This window comes from Oncorhynchus gorbuscha, linkage group LG06, assembly GCF_021184085.1.
Source record: "Oncorhynchus gorbuscha isolate QuinsamMale2020 ecotype Even-year linkage group LG06, OgorEven_v1.0, whole genome shotgun sequence".
Classification (NCBI taxonomy): domain Eukaryota; kingdom Metazoa; phylum Chordata; class Actinopteri; order Salmoniformes; family Salmonidae; genus Oncorhynchus; species Oncorhynchus gorbuscha.
This window is the reverse complement of record NC_060178.1, coordinates 32,336,445-32,358,907: the sequence shown is the minus strand read 5'-3', so window position 1 is coordinate 32,358,907 and position 22,463 is coordinate 32,336,445. Positions and strand designations below refer to the sequence as shown.

Below are 22,463 nucleotides of genomic sequence, written 5' to 3'. Positions count from 1 at the left end.
TGGTTTGTGGAAGAACTTGACTGGCCTGCACAGAGCCCTGACCTCAACTCCATCGAACACCTTTGGAATGAATTGGAACGCCGACTACGAGTCAGGCCAACATCAGCACCTGACCTCACTAATGTTCTTGTGGCTCAATGGAAGCAAGTTCCTGCAGCAATGTTCCAACATCTAGTAGAAAGTCTTCCCAGAAGAGTGGAGGCTGTTAAAGCAGCAAAAGGGGGACCAACTCCACGTTAATGTCCATGATTTTGGAATGAGATGTTCGACAAGCAGATGTCCACATACTTTTGGTCATGTAGTGTATGTTATGTTTGGTATGTTTACATAAGATAGGTTACTTAAATCAAAAACAAAAAGGAGGGTGGAAAAAGGAGGAAGGGACTAAGGGACACAATAGTACATTTTGGTAGACAGAAGGTGCTCTTTGGTAAAAGGGGTGAATTGGTCATCAAAAAGGAGGACCAAGGCACTCTTCATATAATTCATTAAAATGCCTTTATTTGTATGGAATGTTCAATAGAAACAAAGTTTTTAAAAACCTGACGTGTTTCAGCTACATGGCCTTCGTCACGGAGTACAAACAGAGGGTGGTTGGTCAGGTGGATGGGTAAGCATAGAACGTGAACACCTAGCAACCCAAAGGTTGTGTGTTTGAACCTCATCATGGACAACTTGAGCATTTTAGCCAATTAGCCACTACTTAAAATGTTAGCCAACTCTTCCCCTAACCATAACCATTTTAGCTAACCTCCCTAACCCTAACCTAGCTAACATTAGCATTAGCCACCCCTAGCTAACGTTAGCCACAACAAATTGGAATTCGTAACATATCATACGAAATGCTCTGAGACCACATTGGTATGCATCATAAATAAACCTGTAAAGAAAGTAACTGTGTTTGTGATGCCTTTGTCTCTGTTGTTCTATGGATACCTGAATAATAAGGTGCACACACACACTGCACGTGTAGTTATTACTGTGGTAATGCAATAGTCAGAAAAAAAATACATTAGGCCTACAGTAGAGGGACAAAATATGATCCTGTGCAATTTAGGAACGCAGAATGAAACATCCTTTGACAACAATTGTTCACAATCGTTCTGTAAAGGAAAATGACAAAGCAAAAATGAAAGACAACGATAAGTTAATAAACCCATTTATACGTAGAGATAGGTTACAGTGAAAACAGACATACATACTGTACATACAGTCAGGACAAAGTTGTTCTTCCTCCTGCAATACCAATGTAGAATACCATCTGAATTAGACTTTGTGCAAATGATTAGTGAGCCGTTTAGAAACTAGCTCCATCTCCTACCAAAACCTAATATACACAAATACACTGATTACTGACAGTCAAAGCATCATGGATCACTGATAGGTGAAGCTATCATGTGTTCTTATTACTTCAGAAATTGAACCATTTACTGTACATGCTTTAGTTCAGACCACTGGGTTTGACCAATAAATGATTGACATATGACCGGATACCATTCTTACACCACACCTTCAACACTGCACCAAACTTGTCTTTTTTCTCCAATTTCTCAAACTTTTGTTAATTTCAGTTCATGTCAATTTGTTTGAGAGACTAACAGTGTGGTTCTGTGTGTGTGTGTGTGTGTGTGTTAGAAGGGAGTGGTTGGGCAAATGCAGGATGGAACTCCTCTTCCCCAAATGAGGTTGCATGTGTGTTCCAGCTCTGAATATACACAGTCATGGTTTTCATAAAGCGTTAAGACAACATGACCAAGGATATCAAATGAAGCACAAAAACACTTGCACAAATTCCTGTACAAAAACAACAATAAAATAAGTATTCAAAAAATCTCATCCATTCGCAGATGGCTCTGATGGAGAGCATGCATGCAAGGTTTCACTCTCATTGACAATTGAGCGTCACATCACAGCTAGAGACAAAAGTTGACATGTGTTACAAGAACATTAGCCCTACGCTAGGCAAAAAAACACCATTACATCACCACCGGGTTCCAAATCTAACCCGTCAGTGTCCATGGTTTTGAGACCTCTTGAATGATACATGGCAATGCATGCTGGGATTGGATTTCCCCTTAATGTACAGCCTGCCTACCCTACACAACCTATTCCTCAAAGGCCTTAAACAGTCTTCCAATTATAACACTCTCAGTACTGGGGAGAGAGAGAGGCTCGTTAGTAATATGGATTAAACTGGACATGTTCAGTGGACATAACAGAAGACAAGACCAAAGCAATATGCCAGATATGAAGAAAAAATAGAGGTACGTTTCTATTTTAACTTGCAACTTAGGCCAAACAGTCTAATTTAATCCTGAACTTATCCCTGACCACTGTGTGTGTGTGTGTGTGTGTGTGTGTGTGTGTGTGTGTGTGTGTGTGTGTGTGTGTGTGTGTGTGTGTGTGTGTGTGTGTGTGTGTGTGTGTGTGTGTGTGTGTGTGTGTGTGTGTGTGTGTGTGTGTGTGTGTGTGTGTGTGTGTGTGGTGCAAGTAAAGTGACTTCTATAAATTGTTAAAGAGGCACAGAAAACTCTTAAAAACCTACAGCTTAGAAACATAGATTGGTCACATAACCAATGAATGCTGGCCAGTCCACTAACGACTGACCACTGCACTGTAATAAGAGTTCATAAGCAGCACTGCTGATTGGTTAGTTGTTGTGGTATGAGGTAATCTGAAGCCTTCACAGGGGGCTACAAAGCTTTAGCACAGGCTGGTATCACAGTAAGACTAAGGATGGAAAAAAAAGGGGGCTCAAAAAGCACTGGCACAAATGACTTCATCACAGTAAACTGTACAGGTGTCATCATCCACCTGTAACAACAGCTTTAATGACCATGACTAAAATACCAACTACTGTAACACTCAGCCATTTGACAGTGTGCTTCTTCAAGAATTCCAATTCAACCCAAACAGGACAAAACTGATAGAAACGATGGGTTCTGTAGGTTATAAAGAGTCAAGCACAGATCAAGTTCAAAGCACGGATATGCAATATTCAAATGTGACCGGGTCAAAATGACCTTGTTTTTAAGACTAAGACCGACCGTTCAAAATGGAGGGATTTAGTTTAATTCCTCCTAACGGGAGCAAAGGGTTCAAGAGTGGATCTCTCGCACACACAAAACCATTTAGCCACTCATGAGAACACGATATCCTAACACGCAGCAATATGACATCACAGTGAGGGGGCACAACGCCACTGGGGCTCGCCGTGTGATTACCCACAATGTAACATGGGTAGGGATCATTACCTGGAGAGGGTTTTTGTCTCCATGGTGACCTACATCCTAATCTCGCCAGAGCGGCTTGCACCTAACCCCCCCCCCCCTCCCTCCAAACCATATCGCTATCATTACCTGGATGCGCCACCTGCCATCACTGACAAGCACCTCTCCCATTTTGTATTCTTTGTTTTTAGTTTTCTCATAGCCGTTTGTCATCGTCGTTGTATTATAATGTGGTTTTGTTGCAGTCTACCTGATGCTATGACATCTCTCTTTCTTTGTACCATTCCACAAACTCATCCAACAAAACGGGCCCTGACAAAAGGAGAGAGAAAAGAAGGGTCGCGTTAGAGCACTGATCCCTTGTACCACTTAGGGAATGAGTGAGTGTGTATTAGTGTGTGTGTGTATGTGTCCACTTACAGGCTCCATCCTCATCATAGTTACTGAGGTCTAGGTTGATTGTCCTGCTGAACTCTAGAACGTTGCACCACTGGTCTTTGTTGATAACCTTATACTTGGATTGCTGAATGACAGACAGGACAGGCAGTCAATACATAGTGACAAAACCGTGTCAAATGTTGTATGTACGGTATCAAGTTGAATGTTACACAGGTTAGTTAGACACCATACCTCTAAAAACTGATTGAATACAGGAAACAGTGGCCACGTCTTCCCCAGGAGAAGCCCCAGCATGCATTTGGCTGTGTTCAGGTCTAAACTCCTCTGGTCCTTTTCCTACAAAATCAGAAATGAAGGTCTCTATTCAATCAGCATCACGGAAATTCAGCTTTACAGCGTGACTGAAATTTAAAGGCAATGTTCCCGCTTTAGCGGAGACTGCCTTCCCTGTAAATATGTCGGCTCAAACGGAAATGACCTTTACATTTATTCTGCGGAGTCTGTAATGCCTCAGCTTTACAGATTGAACAGAGCCCTAACAGATGTCTCCGAAGTCAGGGGTCAAATATGACTGACTCAATAGAAAGAGCAGTACTCATGATGAGAGCTTCAGCCATGCAAGACAAATAGGAAAGTTATCTTCACACACTCAAAACTAAGAGCTGACAGCACAGACGTACTTCCCTACCAGACGTCACTTATCCCTTGTGTTTATTTCTACAAATGGTAATAGTTTCATTTGTCTGTCATCTTTCGTGTGTTGAATCTAAACATCAACAAATAAATATAACAGTCAAAATAAATATCCCAGTCAGAGGAAATCTAGTGAGAATACTGCAGATGTGGCTTTGTCTCACTCACCCGAGCAAAATCAAGGCGTATCTGTAAATGAGCTTAAAGTTGGTGGTGTCGTTTAGGACAGACCTCAAGTAGTCCAGGGAGTTCCTCAGTCTCTCTGTGGAGTCGCACCTGACAACGCCAGAGAGACAAGTTAGAGACAGACTCGAGTCCCGGCTGACAGAGTACAGACTGTTGACTATAAAACAGACAGTCGAATATAAAGTAGACTATACAGACAGAGGCAGTCTATAAACCCAGTCTGGGGTAAGCACCATTTTGTACATGGCACAGCTAGAAAAGGACAAACTGTAGGGATAGACACACATAACACACGTACAGTAAAACACACAAACTGAGAGCAGAGACTTACTGCAGGGAGCCCATGCCTTTCAACCACTCCTGTAGAGTGAAGTAGCCCATACTCTGGGCATCCAGCTTCCAGGCCAAAACCAGCATCACCACCTGTTCACAAAGAACAGCATACACTCACATGCTATAACACAATGAGATGTTTACTTTTCAATGAGTCATTTTCATCTTTGTGCCATCTCTGAATAACAGAGCTGTACCCAACTATAACCACCAAGTGCATGCACATGTGGATGGATTACAAATGTCATGTCTATGTAGATGGGTGACTAGCCATCCTTACATTCTCTGGTTCCACTCCAATATCTTCACAGAACTTCTCCATTCCCTCTGGCCCCACGACATCATCACAGCCTATCAAAGATACACACATATATATACAGGGACATTATTTATGACATCATCCACTCCTACCAGAAACAAACACATAGGATTAATCTCTGATATTATGACAGCATAGTATGCCACAGACACAACAATGCTATGACATCACAACCATAGAGATTCTATTATATTTACATGGTGTGATATCATAATGTGGAGGTCAAAGCAGTCCCTATTATGACATCGCATCACAAAAACTATGATTGTAATCGCTATTGTTATGATGTCATAGAATTCTATGACATAGAATGAGGTAACAAAGTATTCTGACATCATCACAGCAAAAATTACAATCACAATGCGTACATACATACGTAACAATTCTCTATGACCCTATCCCACCTGCAGGTGACAAACACAAAACATTCATCTATGACATCATTTCAGCAAGCAAGAGACATCCTTTATGACGCAATCAATGATGCCCGATTCACAGCTCTCACACAGTACAATTCAACTATGACATGAAAACCCAAATCTAAAAGTAACAAAGGTATTTACACCATTATGGTCAGTGTGCTTATATAAACTGATAGAGAATTGCAAAATGTATATTTACAAACCTTGAGTCTCACCTGCGTACTCATAGAACCACTCCAGACATCTTTTACTGGAGAAGGTCTCTTCCTCCCGGATTTGTGGTGCCTCATGTTTTCTAAAAACACTGCATTTTGAAAAAGACCATTCAGACACAATCTACGGCACTGCACACCCAGCATATTTCACACATTACTGCGGGTGCTGGGAATACAGTGTGACCTAAAATCCTACCGTCTAGGAGCATATCAAACACTACGATGTAGAAGAAAGTTAATCCTGACGAATAACTATTGGATGAGCTATGTGATGGAAAGTCCTCTTGCTGCTCTTTTGGATTTCTAAGCTGACAATGAAGTATGCAAATCCACTGGGGAGACAAATCACGTGTCATCACGCATGCATACCGTTTCAGAGAACAGTTGAAAATCCAGAACAAAAATTGCACGCAATTGCGTAACATACTGGATTAGGTTCTGGGGGAGATGTATGAGAAAAAAAAGATACTGGACTGAGGAGCAAAAGCAGGGTGGTAGCTCCACCCGCCTCTCCCTGTAAGGCTATGGGTCAAACGTACCCTCCCCTTCCCGAATTTTCGATAAGACGCGCACACCCGCTAAATCAAGACTTGTTCAAATAACCAGTGACAAAAACCTGCACACATCAACAACTGTTATTCGCTATGCCTGGATCAGACTGACAGCGTCTTTGCATCAACGCTTTGTAATTAAATGACACAGCATTTTTATTATGCAATCCCAAAATGTTTACTGGATATGTGTGCAACAAAAGGTCAACATCCACCTTTTGCTACTATTTCTGTCAAGCCTGACGCATACAATTTGATGCATACGTTGGATATATAGACCACAAAGAATGCACTGCAACTGCCTCCGCAAGGTAATGCTGCAAGGCAAACACAGCGTTTATTTGGAAATGAATGTACTTCTGGTGTCGGTGTGATGGAGGTGTTAGTCATCCCCGTCTTTTGACAGAAGTTACGTAGCCTGTCCACGAGTGATTAGTGAATCTAAATAAGTTGGATATAATTCCTCTTATTGTGTAAAACCTGATGTAACTGATGCATTCGTTGGTGTAGCAGGTTGGTAGTACCTGTCCTGGCGACTCTTCTTAGCTGACAGATCATCTCCAGTAGTGGGTCTCCTCTTTTTCCTCGGAGGCATGGCTCTGGAGCGGCAGGCTGAGAGAAACACAATCCGAGAGAGACAGAGAGTGAGGAGAGAGATATAGAGAACAGCAACCAGGTTTTTATGCGAGTAAATACATGTCAGATAGAAAATGTATTGACAGGCCGTGATGGAAACAGCAAATTTGTCAGTAAACTTTCCAAATGTCGACAAAACAAAACACGCTAGACAAGGTGGGATCTTTTTGCGTCGGTAAATTGTATTATGTGAGAAATGGCCATGGAAATGCCTTTATGCGCAAATAACCATCACATCGAAGTAAACTTGGGAGTCACGCGATGATATGTCGTGTGGTCCTCCCACTACGACTTGGAAAAGCATGCAGTTAGACTACAGATTAAATAAGTTATGATGAACTTCCCAGGTTGGTGAAAGAGCGCAATGATGAGCTTGATGCTCCTTTCAATAAATATGGAAGGTCTTATTCTGGTGACGTGATGATCGATGCTTGACTGCCATTTGACAAATAAATATAATGGTGCTCTTTTTGTCCATAATAATCTCATCATGTAGGCTATACCCGCACTGTATCTGTGAGCTGTTGGCTAGAGCGAACTTGCCGAGGCCAGAGTGGGAAAATTCGCTATATAATCAAAGGGATTGTGACAAAACAATCAGTAGGGTATAAAATTCAATAGAAACCCATTTAACTTGTCTTTTTCTTTTGGTACATGGGAATTTCAAGTGCACTACGTCATCACGCACAGCCTTTAATCAATTAGATGGAAACACACATGTGGTGGGAAAATGATAATATTGTGTTAAAGCCTGCCGCCAATTGGATGGAAACCTAGCTAGTAAGTGTCATGTGGGTCTGCATTAAGGTGCAGGCAGGGTCGGTACCTGTGGAGTGACCGTCCTGTCCAACGTCCTCCGTCAGGTTCTGAGTGGAGAGATAAATGGAACTATATTAGGCAACCCCCACCAAGAGACACACACACACACACACAGCAGCACCGGCGTTCGCATGCAGTGAGCAAGGGAAGGGTGTGAGGGGAGGCCTGCGCTCTCATTTCCTCAAGCTTGTAACCTTTAGAGATGCAGTTATTATTTCAGACAGAGAGAGGGAGGAGAGAAATAGGATGAGAGGAAGGATGAATTAATCCCTTTTAAGTATCCATCCAGGAATAGAAAAATCTATCCATGTCTATAACTCATGAATAACTAGGATTCATTTGTAGATAAGGGGTAAATGTCCATGATCAAATTCTTAGCGTTTTGCCAGAGTAACTCCATAATGTAAACTGTTGGAACAGGTGGCTGGTACTCATATGTCACATGAAAAACACATAATGGTATGAGGGCAAAATGCTTTTACCAGCCTGTGCAGGGTGTGGTAGATTTTGTGGATGCTGGCCAGTGTAGAAAAATGGGAGTTCAGCTGAAAATCTAAAGGAGGAAAAGTACATTTCAGCACATCTCTAAATGTAACACCACTACATTACATGCATTAGATATGGAACAGACGCGCAAAAGCAACAATATTAAAGAATTATCTGCTTCTCAGAGAAACATAACCTTCTCACAGAAATATAGGTTTCCCAGGACACTGATAGCTGGGAGAACTCACCATCTGCTACCCACAGCCTGCCTACATCATCATGCTCCTCCCTCTGTCATAGGGGTCACATCTTTGCATTCAGCCAATAGGAATGAGAAGGTATGCATGTAACCATCTTAATCACCTTCATAATTTGCATCAAAGTAGTTGGGATGACTAAATAGTGATGTCAAACAGCCATAACTGCACATAATAAATGCCTTTCATCGTGATGGGATTGACAATAAAATGTTCATTTTTATGCTGAGCAGTTATAATCGTTCAGTAGGCATAATACCAACAAGAAATAGGTATGAAGGACTGTAGCTACGTAGATAGATTAGAATACAGTAATATAATACAGTAGTCTACAGTCAGATCATGAGCAGGATTGACAGATGAGGATTGTATTCAAACGTAACAGGGTTCACAGAACGCCAGACAAAAAAGTAGAGTGGTCGATTTTGATTAAACCACGCCGACATGGCCTATCCAATAAAACATGTAATCTTCTGATCTGCGCTCACAAAGTGTCATTTTCGTTTTTAATCCGTTTCTTTAGTCAAAACGCTCACACACCTAGATCAACGGAAGGCCGAACCTCATGATAGCACTAACTGAATAGACTACTTAAAATAGCAATACAGACACACAACTTGCAGAGTTTACAAAGTATCTGGAGAGTAGAGGGAGACATTATGGTTGTTGTAGTCCATTTCCTGGATCAAGGCTCTAAGAGCTTGATCAATGGAGAGTGGAATTAGACTACAATTCCCGCCCTCAGAAATTAACATTTCATTCTGCACCCCTCTCCTGACACTCACCCCAACTGATGAATGCATATTATATCGATACAAAAATGTTACATCCTATGGAATAGTGCATGAAAGTATCTTATGCTTCTCTTGCAACAGTTGATGTATATGACGCGCAGTCGGCCAGCTCTATTGCAGCAAGCATAGAAATATATTTTACAGAACTGCGTCACAATTTTCATCCTCTGTAATTTTCCGCAGTTGACTGGAAAACTGACCTATTTAGCCTACACAACATTGTTCCAAGTGTAACTTGCTTTGCAGTAGCACTTCATTCCCGTCCGTAAATAACCGACAAAATAGCAGTATAATAGGTCGACAATAATGACATATTTAGCTGATGTATTCAACCGAATAGTAGCCTTTGCAACGTTAGTTGTCCTAACAATAAGTCAACAAAAAGTGTGTACATTCAGCAATAACACAGTACAGTCCCTTTGTTGCGCCCCAAGACAACACTTGGAAATACAAAGAGAATGGCAATAGACAGATAGTCTGCACATACCTCTATTTGACACTCGATTAACAGCTAAATCTAAAGGTAAACAGATAGATGCAATAGGTCCGGTCGCTGTTACGTAAGTTATCAATACGAGGAGCCTAAACACACCAAAAGCTACTACTATAGCTACTTACTTGCCGCATCAGAGTGCATTTTTATGAAACACACAACTGCCTGTGTGAAGTCCGCAGACCGGCCAGTAGGCGGGACATGTCAACATAACCAATGCCCACAGATGATTTGGGTGGACAAGGAACCTAGTAGCCGCACCCCTACTCCTTCATAATAGGCTGTCTCTGGTGTCATGTAGGAAATCTGAAGACAAAGAATTTGGACCCTCCTTTGGGTGAACGTGAGAGGTCAAAATTCCAAACCAGGCCATCCCACCGCTGAAGTTCATTGGCTAGGAAAAGTACCTACGTATGTCAATGGGAGAGTTCGATTAAGCTGCCTCGGTTTGAACCGAACTATGGCCCAACACGTGACCGGGCGAAACCGGTGAGCGAGGCACGCTCTTTTCAAATCAAACAGTAATCTGCGCCGCTCAGTCATATTGTGAATAGTGCAGCATCGTTCAGAAACATACATCTATTTTTTTCATAAAATATATATGCTCGAATTTTCAAACTGGTTTTCATTGTGACGGCAGATAAAGCGTTTTTATCTTAATCAATCACTTTTGCATGTGTTAACACATAATCATACTCGTTACTCCACGACCTTAACCCGAAGTCACTTTTGTTTTGAGCCGACTTCTCCGCCGGCCAAAACGGAGCACCCGGCTCATGCCCGGTTCCAAATGGACGCAATCAACGCTAAGCCGGTTCACCCGGGGAATGCCCTGAGCATTAATCGAATCCCCTCACTAAATCGGAATTTCCTCGTGCAAGAACGAAAACCAACCCACGATGGACCTTCATTGGCCGGTTCACCCATTAGGAACCTCCCAATACGCTTTGTGAATGGTGAAAATTCCATTCAGTCATAAGCAACTACGTTTGTTGTAAAATACAATTGGTTACACAGAAAACTGTTGTTTACAGAAGGGCGTGATTTTATTTATTGTTCCCCATCTGAATGAATTGTTTTTTGTCTCAAGTTCAAAATGATATTCTGACATCCCATGTTTCTGCAACATATTTGACAAGCATAATGCGTAAAGCTCAATTTTATAACATTCTGTGCCTGGCCTCAAATTCATAAATGTATGGAACTTAAAAAGCCATGTACTTTTCATTTCAAAGGACTTACATTTCATAGCTACCTTTGCAGAATAGGTGCTGCTTGATTCATTACATTACATTACATTTAAGTCATTTAGCAGACGCTCTTATCCAGAGCGACTTACAAATTGATTCCACATAAGAGCAGCCTGTTAGTTTGCTGGAATAGGTCAGCCTATATAACGACATTATAGTGATGGGTTTGACAGGGCAGCCTTTGTGGGGATCTCCCAGTCACATACCAGAACTGCAGGGAAAACATCCTGTTCTCACAAGAGGGGTTTAAGGAGGAGGAGGCATTTACTAAGTTGTAGAGCACTGAGAGGTCAATACAGATTGAGTTACAGTGCTTCACTAGAGGGAAAATAAGAACATAATGAATTGTCACCTGGATTAATGGGTTAGAATGGGACAAATAAAGCAACGTACACATTTTAGTCAAAAGGACATATGTTGTTCTGTGATTTTCAAATGAAACTGCAAATCTGGGTAAACAATGACATATCTACAACACTTCATTGTTTCCTGTAAATAAAGATCAGCAGGGTAGGCCACCAACACTTGGACAAAACTTTGTGGTTTTGAAGCCTCTGATAGCAGAAAGGTGAATGAGTCAGAGGGAGAAATTTTAGGCCCTCATCATAGATACAGCATATATCTCTGCCTCAACATAGGATAATATAAACAGGTTAAGTCATGTAATGGGAGGGGGATGTACTTCCTAGTATTCATATTTAAATTGTGCTTCAAATATTCTTGGTAACATATGTGAAATATTTCTTAGAGTAACCACTGTAGCTTACTGGGAACTTAACTACTCTTAACAAAAATATAAGCACAATATGTAAAGTGTTGGTCCCATGTTTCATGAACTGAAAGAAAAGATCCCAACCATTTTACATATGCACAAAAAAAGGATTTCTCTCAGATGTTGAACACAAATTTGTTTACATCCCTGATAGTGAGCATTTCTCCTTTGCCAAAATAATCCATCCACCTGACAGGTGTGTCATGTCAAGAAGCTGATTAAACAGCATGATCATTACACAGGTGCACCATGTGCTGGACAATAAAAGGCCACTTCAAAATGTGCAGCTTGGTTAACAAAACAAGTAAATGTTCATTTCTCTACCATAAGCCATCAGCAAACCGCTCACCCACATGACGCTATACACGTGGTCTGTGGTTGTGAGGCCGGTTGGATGTACTGCCAAATTTTCTAAAGCGACCTTCAAGGATGAATAGCCCATTGTCGTGCCATTCATCCGCCGCCATCACCTCATGTTTCAGCATCATAATGCATGGCCCTATGTCGCAAGGATCTGTACACAATTCCTGGAAGCTGAATATGTCCCAGTTCTTCCATGGCCTGCATACTCACCAGACATGTCACCCATTGACCATGTTCAGGATGCTCTGGATCAACGTGTACGACAGCGTGTTCCAGTTCCTGTCAATATCTAGAAATTTCACACAGACCATGAAGGAGTGGGACAACATTCCACAGGCCACAATCAACAGCCTGATCAACACTATGCGAAGGAGATGTGTCGCACTGCATGAGGCAAATGGTCACACCAGATACTGACTGGGTTTCTGATCCACGCCACTACCTTTTCTTTAAGGCATCTGTGACCAACAGATGCATATCTGTATTCCCAGTAATGTTAAATCCATAGATTAGGGCCTAATGAATTTATTTCAATTGACTTATTTCCTTATATGAATTGTAACTCAGTACAATATTTGAAATTGTTGCATGTTGCATTTATATTTTTGTTCAGAGTAATAAACAATAAAAGACCCTATGTATCAAATCAGATCCATTCAAGGCCACAAGAGGGCGATAACACCTGCAATCTAGTAATCAGTCTGGTAAATACAGCCGAGGACAACACCTAAATGAGACTAGGCTGGCACACCCAAATCATTTACATTTACTGAGCTGGACTTTATTCCCAGTGACTCAAATATTTATTTGATGTATAGTTGTCCTTGTGTGACAACAGCAATGTGGCAAGAGTCATGTGACTTGAAAGCAAAGTATATGGCATTTAACATACAGTTGAAGTCTGAAGTTTACATACACCTAGGTTGGAGTCATTAAAAATGGTTTTTCAATCACTCCACAAATTTCTTGTGAACAAACTATTGTTTTGGCAAGTCGGTTATGACATCTACATCTAGTATGTTTTACAACAATTGTTTACAGATAGATTATTTCACTTATAATTCACTGTATCACAATTCCAGTGGGCCAGAGGTTTACATACACTAGGTTGACAGTGCCTTTAAACAGTTTGGAAAATTCCCGAAAATGATTTCATGGCTTTAGAAGCTTCTGATAGGCTAATTGACATCATTTGAGTCAATTGGAGGTGTACCTGTGGATGTATTTCAAGGCCGACATTCCAACTCAGTGCCTCTTTGCTTGGCATCATGGGAAAATCTAAAGAAATCAGCCAAAACCTCAGAAAAAAATGTAGACCTCCACAAGTCTGGATCATCCTTGGGAGCAATTTCCAAACGCCTGAAGGTACCACGTTCATCTGTACAAACAATAGTATGCAAGTATAAACACCATGGGACCACACAGCGGTCATACCGCTCAGGAAGGAGACGCGTTCTGTCTCCTAGAGATAAGCGTAATTTGGTGCGAAAAGTGCAATCAATCCCAGAACAACAGCAACGGACCTTGTGAAGATGCTTGAGGAAACAGGAACAAAAGAATCTATATCCACAGTAAAATGAGTCCTATATCGACATAACCGGAAAGGCCAGTCAGCAAGGAAGATGCCACTGCTCCAAAACCGCCATAAAAAAGCCAGACTATGGTTTGCAACTGTACATGGGGACAAAGATCATACTTTTTGGACAAATGTCCTCTGGTCTGATGAAATAATAATATAACTGTTTGGCCATAATGACCATCATTATGATTGGAGGAAAAAGGGGGAAGCTTGCAAGCTGAAGACACCATCGCAACCGTGAAGCATGGGGGGTGGCAGCATCATGTTGTGGGGGTGCTTTGCTGAAGGAGGGACTGGTGTGCACTTCACAAAATAGATGGCATCACAAGGGAGGAAAATGATGTAGATATATTGAAGCAACATCTCAAGACATCAGTCAGGAAGTTAAATGGGTCTTCCAGATGGACAATGACCCCAAGCATACTTCCAAAGTTGTGGCAAAATGGTTTAAGGACAACAAAGTCAAGGTATTGGACTGGACATCACAAAGCCCTGACCTCAATCCTATAGAATATTTGTGGGCAGAACAAAAAAGCGTGTCCGAGCAAGGAGGCCTACAAACCTGACTCAGTTACACCAGCTCTGTCAGGAGGAATGGGCCAAAATTCACCCAACTTATTGTGGGAAGATTGTGGAAGGCTACCCAAAACATTTTACCCAAGTTAAACAATTTAAAGGCCATGCTACCAAATACTAATTGAGTGGATGTAAACTTCTGACCTACTGGGAATGTGATGGAATAAATAAAAGCTGAAATAAATCATTCTGACAGACCTAAGACTGGGAATTTGTACTAGGATTAAATGTCAGGAATTGTGAAAAACTGTATTGAAATGTATTTGGCTAAGGTGTATGTAAACTTCCGACTTCAACTGTACATACTGTTTGTGATATTCTTTTCTTGAGTTATTTTTTGAAACCACTGATACAGTAAATGATATACTCATTAAGACCACAGCAGCTCTTTGTACTCTGGACCTGCCTTAGCTAGCAGATTGTAACGGGTTCATGTGAAGCTGAATTAGCCGTTACAGGTTAGGTACTGTTTGGCATAGCACAGAGAATTTGAGACCAGGGCCTCTGCAGGGTTTATTGAAAAAGGGAGCAGTGAGGAGGACAGTGTAGTCAAGGAACAAACAAGAGTAAATTGAAACTTGTAGCAAAGAAGACTAGGTACAAGGAAGAGAGCTCCTGATATAGAGGTATTGACCATGGTGGTGTACCACACATAGCCTACACAGTTAAACAACAAACCTGTTTAAACAGTGCCTTCAGAAAATATTCATACCCTTTTATTTTGTGTTACAACCTGAATTGAAAATTGATTAAATATATTTTCTTCTCACCCATCTACACACAATAACCTATCATGACAAAGATTTTAGACATTTTCTCAAGTTCTGTTAAATTAGATGGGGAGCAGCAGTGAACAGCAATCTTCTTGTCTTTCCAAAGATTTTCAATGGGATTCAAGTCTGGGCTTTGACTGGGCCGCTCAAGGACTTTCATAAAGCCCAGATTGGTGAAGTGCTGTAGAGACTGTTGTCCTTCTGACAGGTTCTGTCATCTCAGCCAAGGAATCTGTAGTACTGTCAGAGTGGTCAGTGGGTTCTTGGTCATCTTCTTGCCCGGATGCTCAGTTTGGTCAGATGGCCAGCTCTAGGCAGAGTCTGGGTAGCTCCATATTTTTTCAATTATGGAGACCACGGTGATCTCGGAAACTTTCAACACTCTATAAATTGTTTATACCCTTCCCCTGTATGTCTCATCACAATTCTATCTCTATCAAGGTGAGACCCAAATGCAGACACCCGAGGCAGATGGTTGGAGTCTTACGCTTACTAATCCAAAGGGGTAGGCAAGAGAATGGTCGTGGACCGGCGAAAATGGCAAAACCAGATCAGAGTCCAGGAGGTACAAAGTGGCAGACAGGCTCGTAGTCAAGGCAGGTAGAATGGTCAGGCAGGAGGGTACAAAGTCCAGTAACAGGCAAGGGTCAAAACCGAGAGGACTAGAAAAAGGAGAACGCAAAAAGCAGGTGAATGGGAAAACCACTGGTTGACTTGGAAACATACAAGACGAACCAGCACAGAGAGACAGGAAACACAGGGATAAATACACTGGGGAATACAAGCGACACCTGGAAGGGGTGCGAACTAGCCTACTGAAGGGGGGGGGGAATAAAACTATATTTAAAAACAGATTTTTACAGGAACTAGAAAAAGTGTTATGGTAATGAGATGTCCACAGACACTTTTTGTACCTAATAAATATTATAGTTTAATGTAAACTTCAAAGAATATACCATTTTTAGGATTTATAGACAAACTACAGCAACATATTTGGTATTTACATTTTTTTTTTTTTACATTTCAAAAGTAAAATTGATATAAAATGACCTGAGAATTTAATCAAGCCCCTTTCCCTGGAAATGGCATATTTTCACATTCTACCTTCTGCATTCCAAACCATCTCAGGAATGAAAATTGCTGGACGCTGTTGGTGACTGATGATGGGGGGGCAACCTGGTGTGTGCATGTCTTTCTTTTCCTCTTTCATTCTCATTCCTTTTTTTGCTCTGCTCAGAGATGAACAGTAGTCTGCAAATACTGTGGATTTGTATAATTGCCCGTATTCAAAGGGTTTGTTCACAAGAGGACTTCGGACCTTTTTTAATGCCTTGTTTTCTGACCATCAGTCACCAAAGGGGTTAATGATCTCCATTACAGTGGAAGTTCAGTGAGAAGGTATGATGTAAATAAAGCTGAACATCAACCAAACTGCCAACAAATAATACAGTATGACAACTACTAACCTCATGTTCCTCTCAGCTCTTCCCCTCTCTCTGGGAAGCATGGCTGTCACTGGGGGGGCTCATCTACAAAGGTAAGACACTAACATTACAAAAGTAATATTGGAATTACCACTCTGCTGTTACACAAACAAACATGCACTTTCTAATATGCATTAAAGAAACTTGGCCGATTCCCAAAACTAGCAGGTGAGTCGTGAGTCCATACTGTTTGTGGAAACCTGGTTTCTATGGTGACATGGTCACACATGACTTTTTCCACAACTTTAAAGGGACTGTTGGCATCAGTGGAGTTGATGCTCCCTGCCTAAATGGTGGAAGATGCTGAGATGCTGGATAAACAAATGGGCATACATGTTGATTTTAGCATTTCATGGGTGACAGGTCGACTGAACCTGTATGTAAATACGATATCAGCTATTGTGGCCTAAACTTTAACATGCCAGTGGATTATCATGTATGTTAAAGTTAAGGCACATGAATGGTGTGTGCTGGTGTGAGTGATTAATAAAGCTAACGTCTGATTGGGAGTCTGTTGGATGACTGGTGTGAGTGATTAATAAAGCTAACGTCTGATTGGGAGTCTGTTGGATGACTGGTGTGATGTGGTTGTTGAGCAGCTTCACTGCAAGTATATTGTATGTTTTGGATAATATATAAAATATTTTTAAAAAATGTAATAAATAAAGCTAACGTTGGTGAGTTTAAGCATTAGCAGGATCCTCTGTCTCTTTTATTCACTGCCACCATGTGTGTGTGAAGAGTGTAAGAGACAGCAAGTCCCTGCTGCACCTGCACCTACAGAGAACATGCAAAGCTAGAGGTAAAACACACTCAATTATAATGATCCTCTATTCTCCCCCCAGTAAGTTTGAGACTCCATGGAGTCCAATCCAGGGGATGTCACATCTACTCCCGCTCCTCCCCTCCGGCATTAGACGTGGCCAGTATACTAACCACCGTTCCTGGGATCCATCATTAGGCCCACCTGGCATCAATCATTATGTGCACCTGCACGTCATCATGAGGCACACCTGGACTCCACATTACCTCATTTATTACCTCCTCTATCTGGCACTCCCTTAGGCTCTTTCCCCAGTCAGTATTGTTCTTGTGTTTGTGCATAGACGCTACTGTTATGTTGTCTCGGGCCATTCTTGTTTTACTAAACAGCTCACCTGCTTCTTGACTCTGTGTCTCTGCTACAGGATGCAGTGCAAATGGACTTGACGAAATGATTGTGTGTGTAGTTTTACAAAAAAAATAAAGATTGAGTATTTACCTCAGTTAAAAACCTTTTTGATTTGTGTTCAAGTTTGTGTACTCAGGATGAAACCATGTAGCTGTCCCTGCCATAGCAGCATTGTTAAACAGATTAGATGGCTTCGCCATATTCTTTATTAATTATGAAAGTTAACACAGCTCTACTTTGTACTCCAGCAGAGGGAGAACGATCAGAAACCCTGAGCTGAGCAGGGCATGTTTATTGACTGAGTGAAAATCACTTGGATTGACTTCTACTTTGACACGCACACACCTGTGTGTTTGTATGTCTGTCATCCAAACAAAGCTAGCATATTTGTAGCTTCGGCCTTTGTGGAGTCCAGCAAAATTAAAGGCAGTTATCCATTTTATTTTTTTAAACATTGCAATACATTCAAAGATTTTACAACATTAAGTATGTGCCCTCAGGCACTTACTCTACCACATATCTACAACACAAAATCCATGAGGATGTGTGTGAATAGTGCATATGTTATGTGTTTGTAGAGTGTCTGTGCCTATGTTTGTGTTGCTTCACAGTCCCTGCTGTTCCATGCGGTGTATTTTTATCTTGTTTTTTAAATCTAATTTTACTGTTTGAATGAGTTAAGTGATGCGGAATAGAGTTCCATGGCTCTATTTAGTACTGTGCGCCTCCCATAGATTGTTCTGAACTTGGGGACTGTGAAGAGACCTCTGGTGGCATGTCTTGTTTGGTATGCATGGGTGTCCGAGCTGTGTGCCAGAGACAGCTCGGTGCATTCAACATGTCAATACCTAGTGATGAAGTCAATCTCTCCACTTTGAGCCAGGAGAGACTGACATGCATATTATTAATGTTGGCTCTGTTCGTGCTGACCTGTTCGGAGGCAATTGCAATTTTCCTAAGTCCCTCTGTATGTGGCACCTAACCACACGGCTGAACAGTAGTCCAGGTGCGACAAAACTAGGGCCTGTAGGACCTGCCTTGTTGATAGTGCTGATAAGAATGCAGAGCAGCTCTTTATTATGGACAGACTTCTCCCAATCGTAGCTACTGTTGTATCAATGTTTCACCATTACAGTTTACAATCCAGGGTTACTCCAAGCAGTTGTCTCCTCAGCTTGCTCAGTTACCAAATTAGCATTACAAGATTTAGTTGAGGTTTAGGGTTTAGCGAATGATTTGTCCCAAATACAATGCTTTGAGTTTTGGAAATATGGAGCATACAGCATGAAGAAGACAAATGACTACAGCCGGCAGACCCTACACAAACCAATTTGGTTTAATAATCAACCCAATTGTTTAACAAAACATAAGCGGAAGTAAAACGATATGCATTACAGTGCTATTTTTCATGTCTGAGGTACATGGTGGATTTCTGCGGTGACGGCGCCACACCTTACTGACAAGTCAACAGACCTGACAGCTGGGCAAGCCTGGTCCTGGAGGAAATCTCAGTCAACCCATCCTTTGTTATGTTACTTTTGACAATGCTGCAAAAAACCAAGTGAGGGGTCCTATACATTACAATTGAATACAGCCAACAAACTTACTAATAGCCTGTTTCCATCCCATCATTTTCGTTCAAATGTAAAATGTTCAGTATTACCAGAGTTAGCTCATACTTTTGTGAAGGTTTATCTATAAATCCTATTCCTAAATGAATATATCAATATTTTTCCATGTCAGTGAATAATTCCATTCTTTGACGTCATCTGGACCGTTTCTGGTGTCAGGTTCTTGTGTTGAGGTGACCGGGATCACAGATTAGAATGCCTGCAGGTAGCCTAGTGGTTACAGCGTTGGACTAGTAGCCGAAAGGTTGTAAGATCGAATCCCAGAGCTGACAATGTAAAAATCTATTGTTCTGCCCCTGAACAAAGCAGTTAACCCACTGTTCCTAGGCAGTCATTGAAAATAAGAATATGTTCTTAATTGACTTGCCAAGTTAAATAAAATTTTAAAAAATTAAAGCTGAAAGTCAAGGGCCTCTTTTTTAAAAATGTTATTATTTATGTTTACCTTTATTTAACTAGGCAAGTCAGTTAATAACAAATTATTATTTACAATGAAGGCACACCAAAAGGCAAAAAGACCTCCTGCGGGGACAGGGGCTGGGATTATAAATGAAAAATAAATAACATATAAATATAGGACAAAACGCACATCTAGACAAGAGAGACTACACAAAACTACATAAAGAGAGACCTAAGACAACAACATAGCAAGGCAGCAACACATGACAACATAGCAAGGCAGCAACACATGACAACACAGCATGTTAGCAACATAACAACAACAACATTCTTGTCTCTCATAATGGACAATTCTAGAAAGCTGCTATTCATCTTCACTTTTGACACTATATTATTTTGGGAACGTAGCTATAGACGGTTTGGTTGTTTAGCAAAAAAAAACGACATGTGCGCAACTATGGGGAAAACAGGCATGTCTTATCCGTGTTGCTAGCTATCTGGCCATCCAGAATCACAACACACGGACTCCTGTCACACTGAAGCGTGCGCATCGTTTTTGTGACGACGTCAGCCTCAGCTAACCCGTCTATGTGTTCTTCAAATGACTATGGCATGATTGCATAATTAGCAGAGTTCTTGTGTATTCTGCATGCGCCTTCTCCTGTTACAGCAGCTGATCAATGGCTCCTGAAAGCAGACTATTCACTCATGCATCTCCATATTGGTTATTTTTACACTGTTGAGGCAAAAACAAAATAACCACACAGCAAATCTGCTATATCTATGCATTGCAGTTGACTAATGCACCCGGAATATTGTGTTTAAATCAACAATTATAAAGGCTATATGGTTAATTATTGCTACAAACTACAAAGCAAATGCTAGTGTATGTTAGCATGTGCCTTAATACAGACACCCTGCTCTGGCACAATAATTTAAACTGATGTCCAAGTATGTGAGATACTGTTAACACACGGAATACTCTATATGGTCAGGCCCCATCCTCATTGTTATCAACATATGTGAATAGTCCCAATTAATAACAGATCACTGTGAGGAGTGAGTCACTATCTCTCTTCGGAAAACAGGTGTTTCAGCTGGGGGCTTGAGCTAAAAAAGCCTGATTAGCATCTCCCAACTCTGATTGGTTTTGAGGAGCAAACCCGTGTACAATAGAAATCTAACTTGGTAAGACGTCAAAACAATAACCTGTTACCACAATAAAGGCTCAAATGACATTGATGAATATTCATTCAACAACCATACGAGTGTGTGTGTTTGAGGAGGGCGGGGGGATTAGATGCCATACTGACTGTTGAGGGGTATGACGTTGCCCTTGCTTTAGGGCTTCACCCAATGGAGAATTCTCCAGATTGTTTACATTTCCCCTGACTTAACTTTGTGTAGGAGTTCTTTCCGCCAATGTATCCAAACAGACCAGAAACTGAGAAAAGACACCACACAAACACAAAAATGAATATTCCCAAAGACATGACAATACTTCATATACATTTTGAATTCCAGCAGGACACTGACAAGCCACATATTCATTCAGTCGACATTCAAACCGGTTATAGACTATATGAATGCAGCCGCCACTGTATTGAAGCCATTGGACGCAGTTTATCTTTGAGCACTACGCTTTATTACGGGCGATAGGTTCAGTACACATCACTGCATTCAGTATCAGCATGTAGTCTGGCCCTCTTTGAAGTCTCGTAGATCGATTAATTGCACTCTTTGTTTCTAAACCTCTTCTGCATAAACTTCTGCCGTACCTTACTTCATTGTTAACTTATAGACGTATGAGATACCAGACCCGGTCTCAGGGATGGCTAACTCTCCACTGAGTTGGGTAGATCTGGTTGCAATTTTTTTGCACCTTTTGTGTGGAATGATCGCCAATGCATTTTAACATTTGAGGAATTGGTGTCTGTTTTTTTAATGATTGTGTAGTCCTTTTAATGCATTGATGTATAATAATGTGTATTTTTATGTATATATGGATGTGTAGTTTAATGTGTCTATTGTATTTTGATGTGGATTGTTGTGTTAAACAGGGCTCGTCTGGAAAAGAGACCTTGGACTCAGCTTTGGCTCCCTGTCAAAATAAACATCTGCCTTTACTTACTAGCTACTTTAGGCAGGTAACCAAATCGTAATGAGGGTGCAAGGATTCTTGGAAGGGAGATATAGAAAGGGAAGTAAAATACAATAAAAGGCATTAGGCTGATATTTGAATCACAATTTTACTCACCTTTCATAACTAGTACTTGAGCTACAGACACTGCCACAGCAGTTATTGGAAAGACTGAGAATAAAAAATGTTGTCATAAGTGCATACAGAATCCATACATCCTTATAGCTCTTTATTTTAACAATGCATGCCAAAAACACTTCAGTAGCTATATGCTTGAGTAAAAGAGATCTCAAGAGAGGAATAGAGAGCGGAAGATCTGGTATGTCTACCAAATGGCACCATGTTCCCTTTATAGTGCACTATTTCTGACCAGGGCCCATACGACTCAAAAGTAGTGCATTACATAGGGAATAGGGTGCTATTTGGAACATAAACCTGACCTTTGGCATCCTTATGCTGTAGCATGACTTACATGCTTACCGCGCGCGTGCA

At 41.1% G+C, this 22,463-nt stretch overlaps 1 protein-coding gene across 1 annotated transcript; it reads right to left on the bottom strand.

Annotated features, from left to right (window-relative positions):
* Positions 1–1,143: 1,143 nt before the first annotated feature.
* Positions 1,144–10,046, bottom strand: LOC124037844 (DCN1-like protein 4). Its single transcript, XM_046352990.1, is given in 12 exon segments — positions 1,144–3,542; positions 3,651–3,753; positions 3,861–3,965; positions 4,491–4,504; positions 4,507–4,598; positions 4,840–4,931; positions 5,122–5,192; positions 5,798–5,886; positions 6,873–6,960; positions 7,811–7,850; positions 8,286–8,356; positions 9,959–10,046. Coding segments are annotated over 12 exon segments (840 nt in total). The 5' UTR covers positions 9,978–10,046; the 3' UTR covers positions 1,144–3,486.
* Between the last annotated feature and the right edge of the window lie 12,417 nt (positions 10,047–22,463).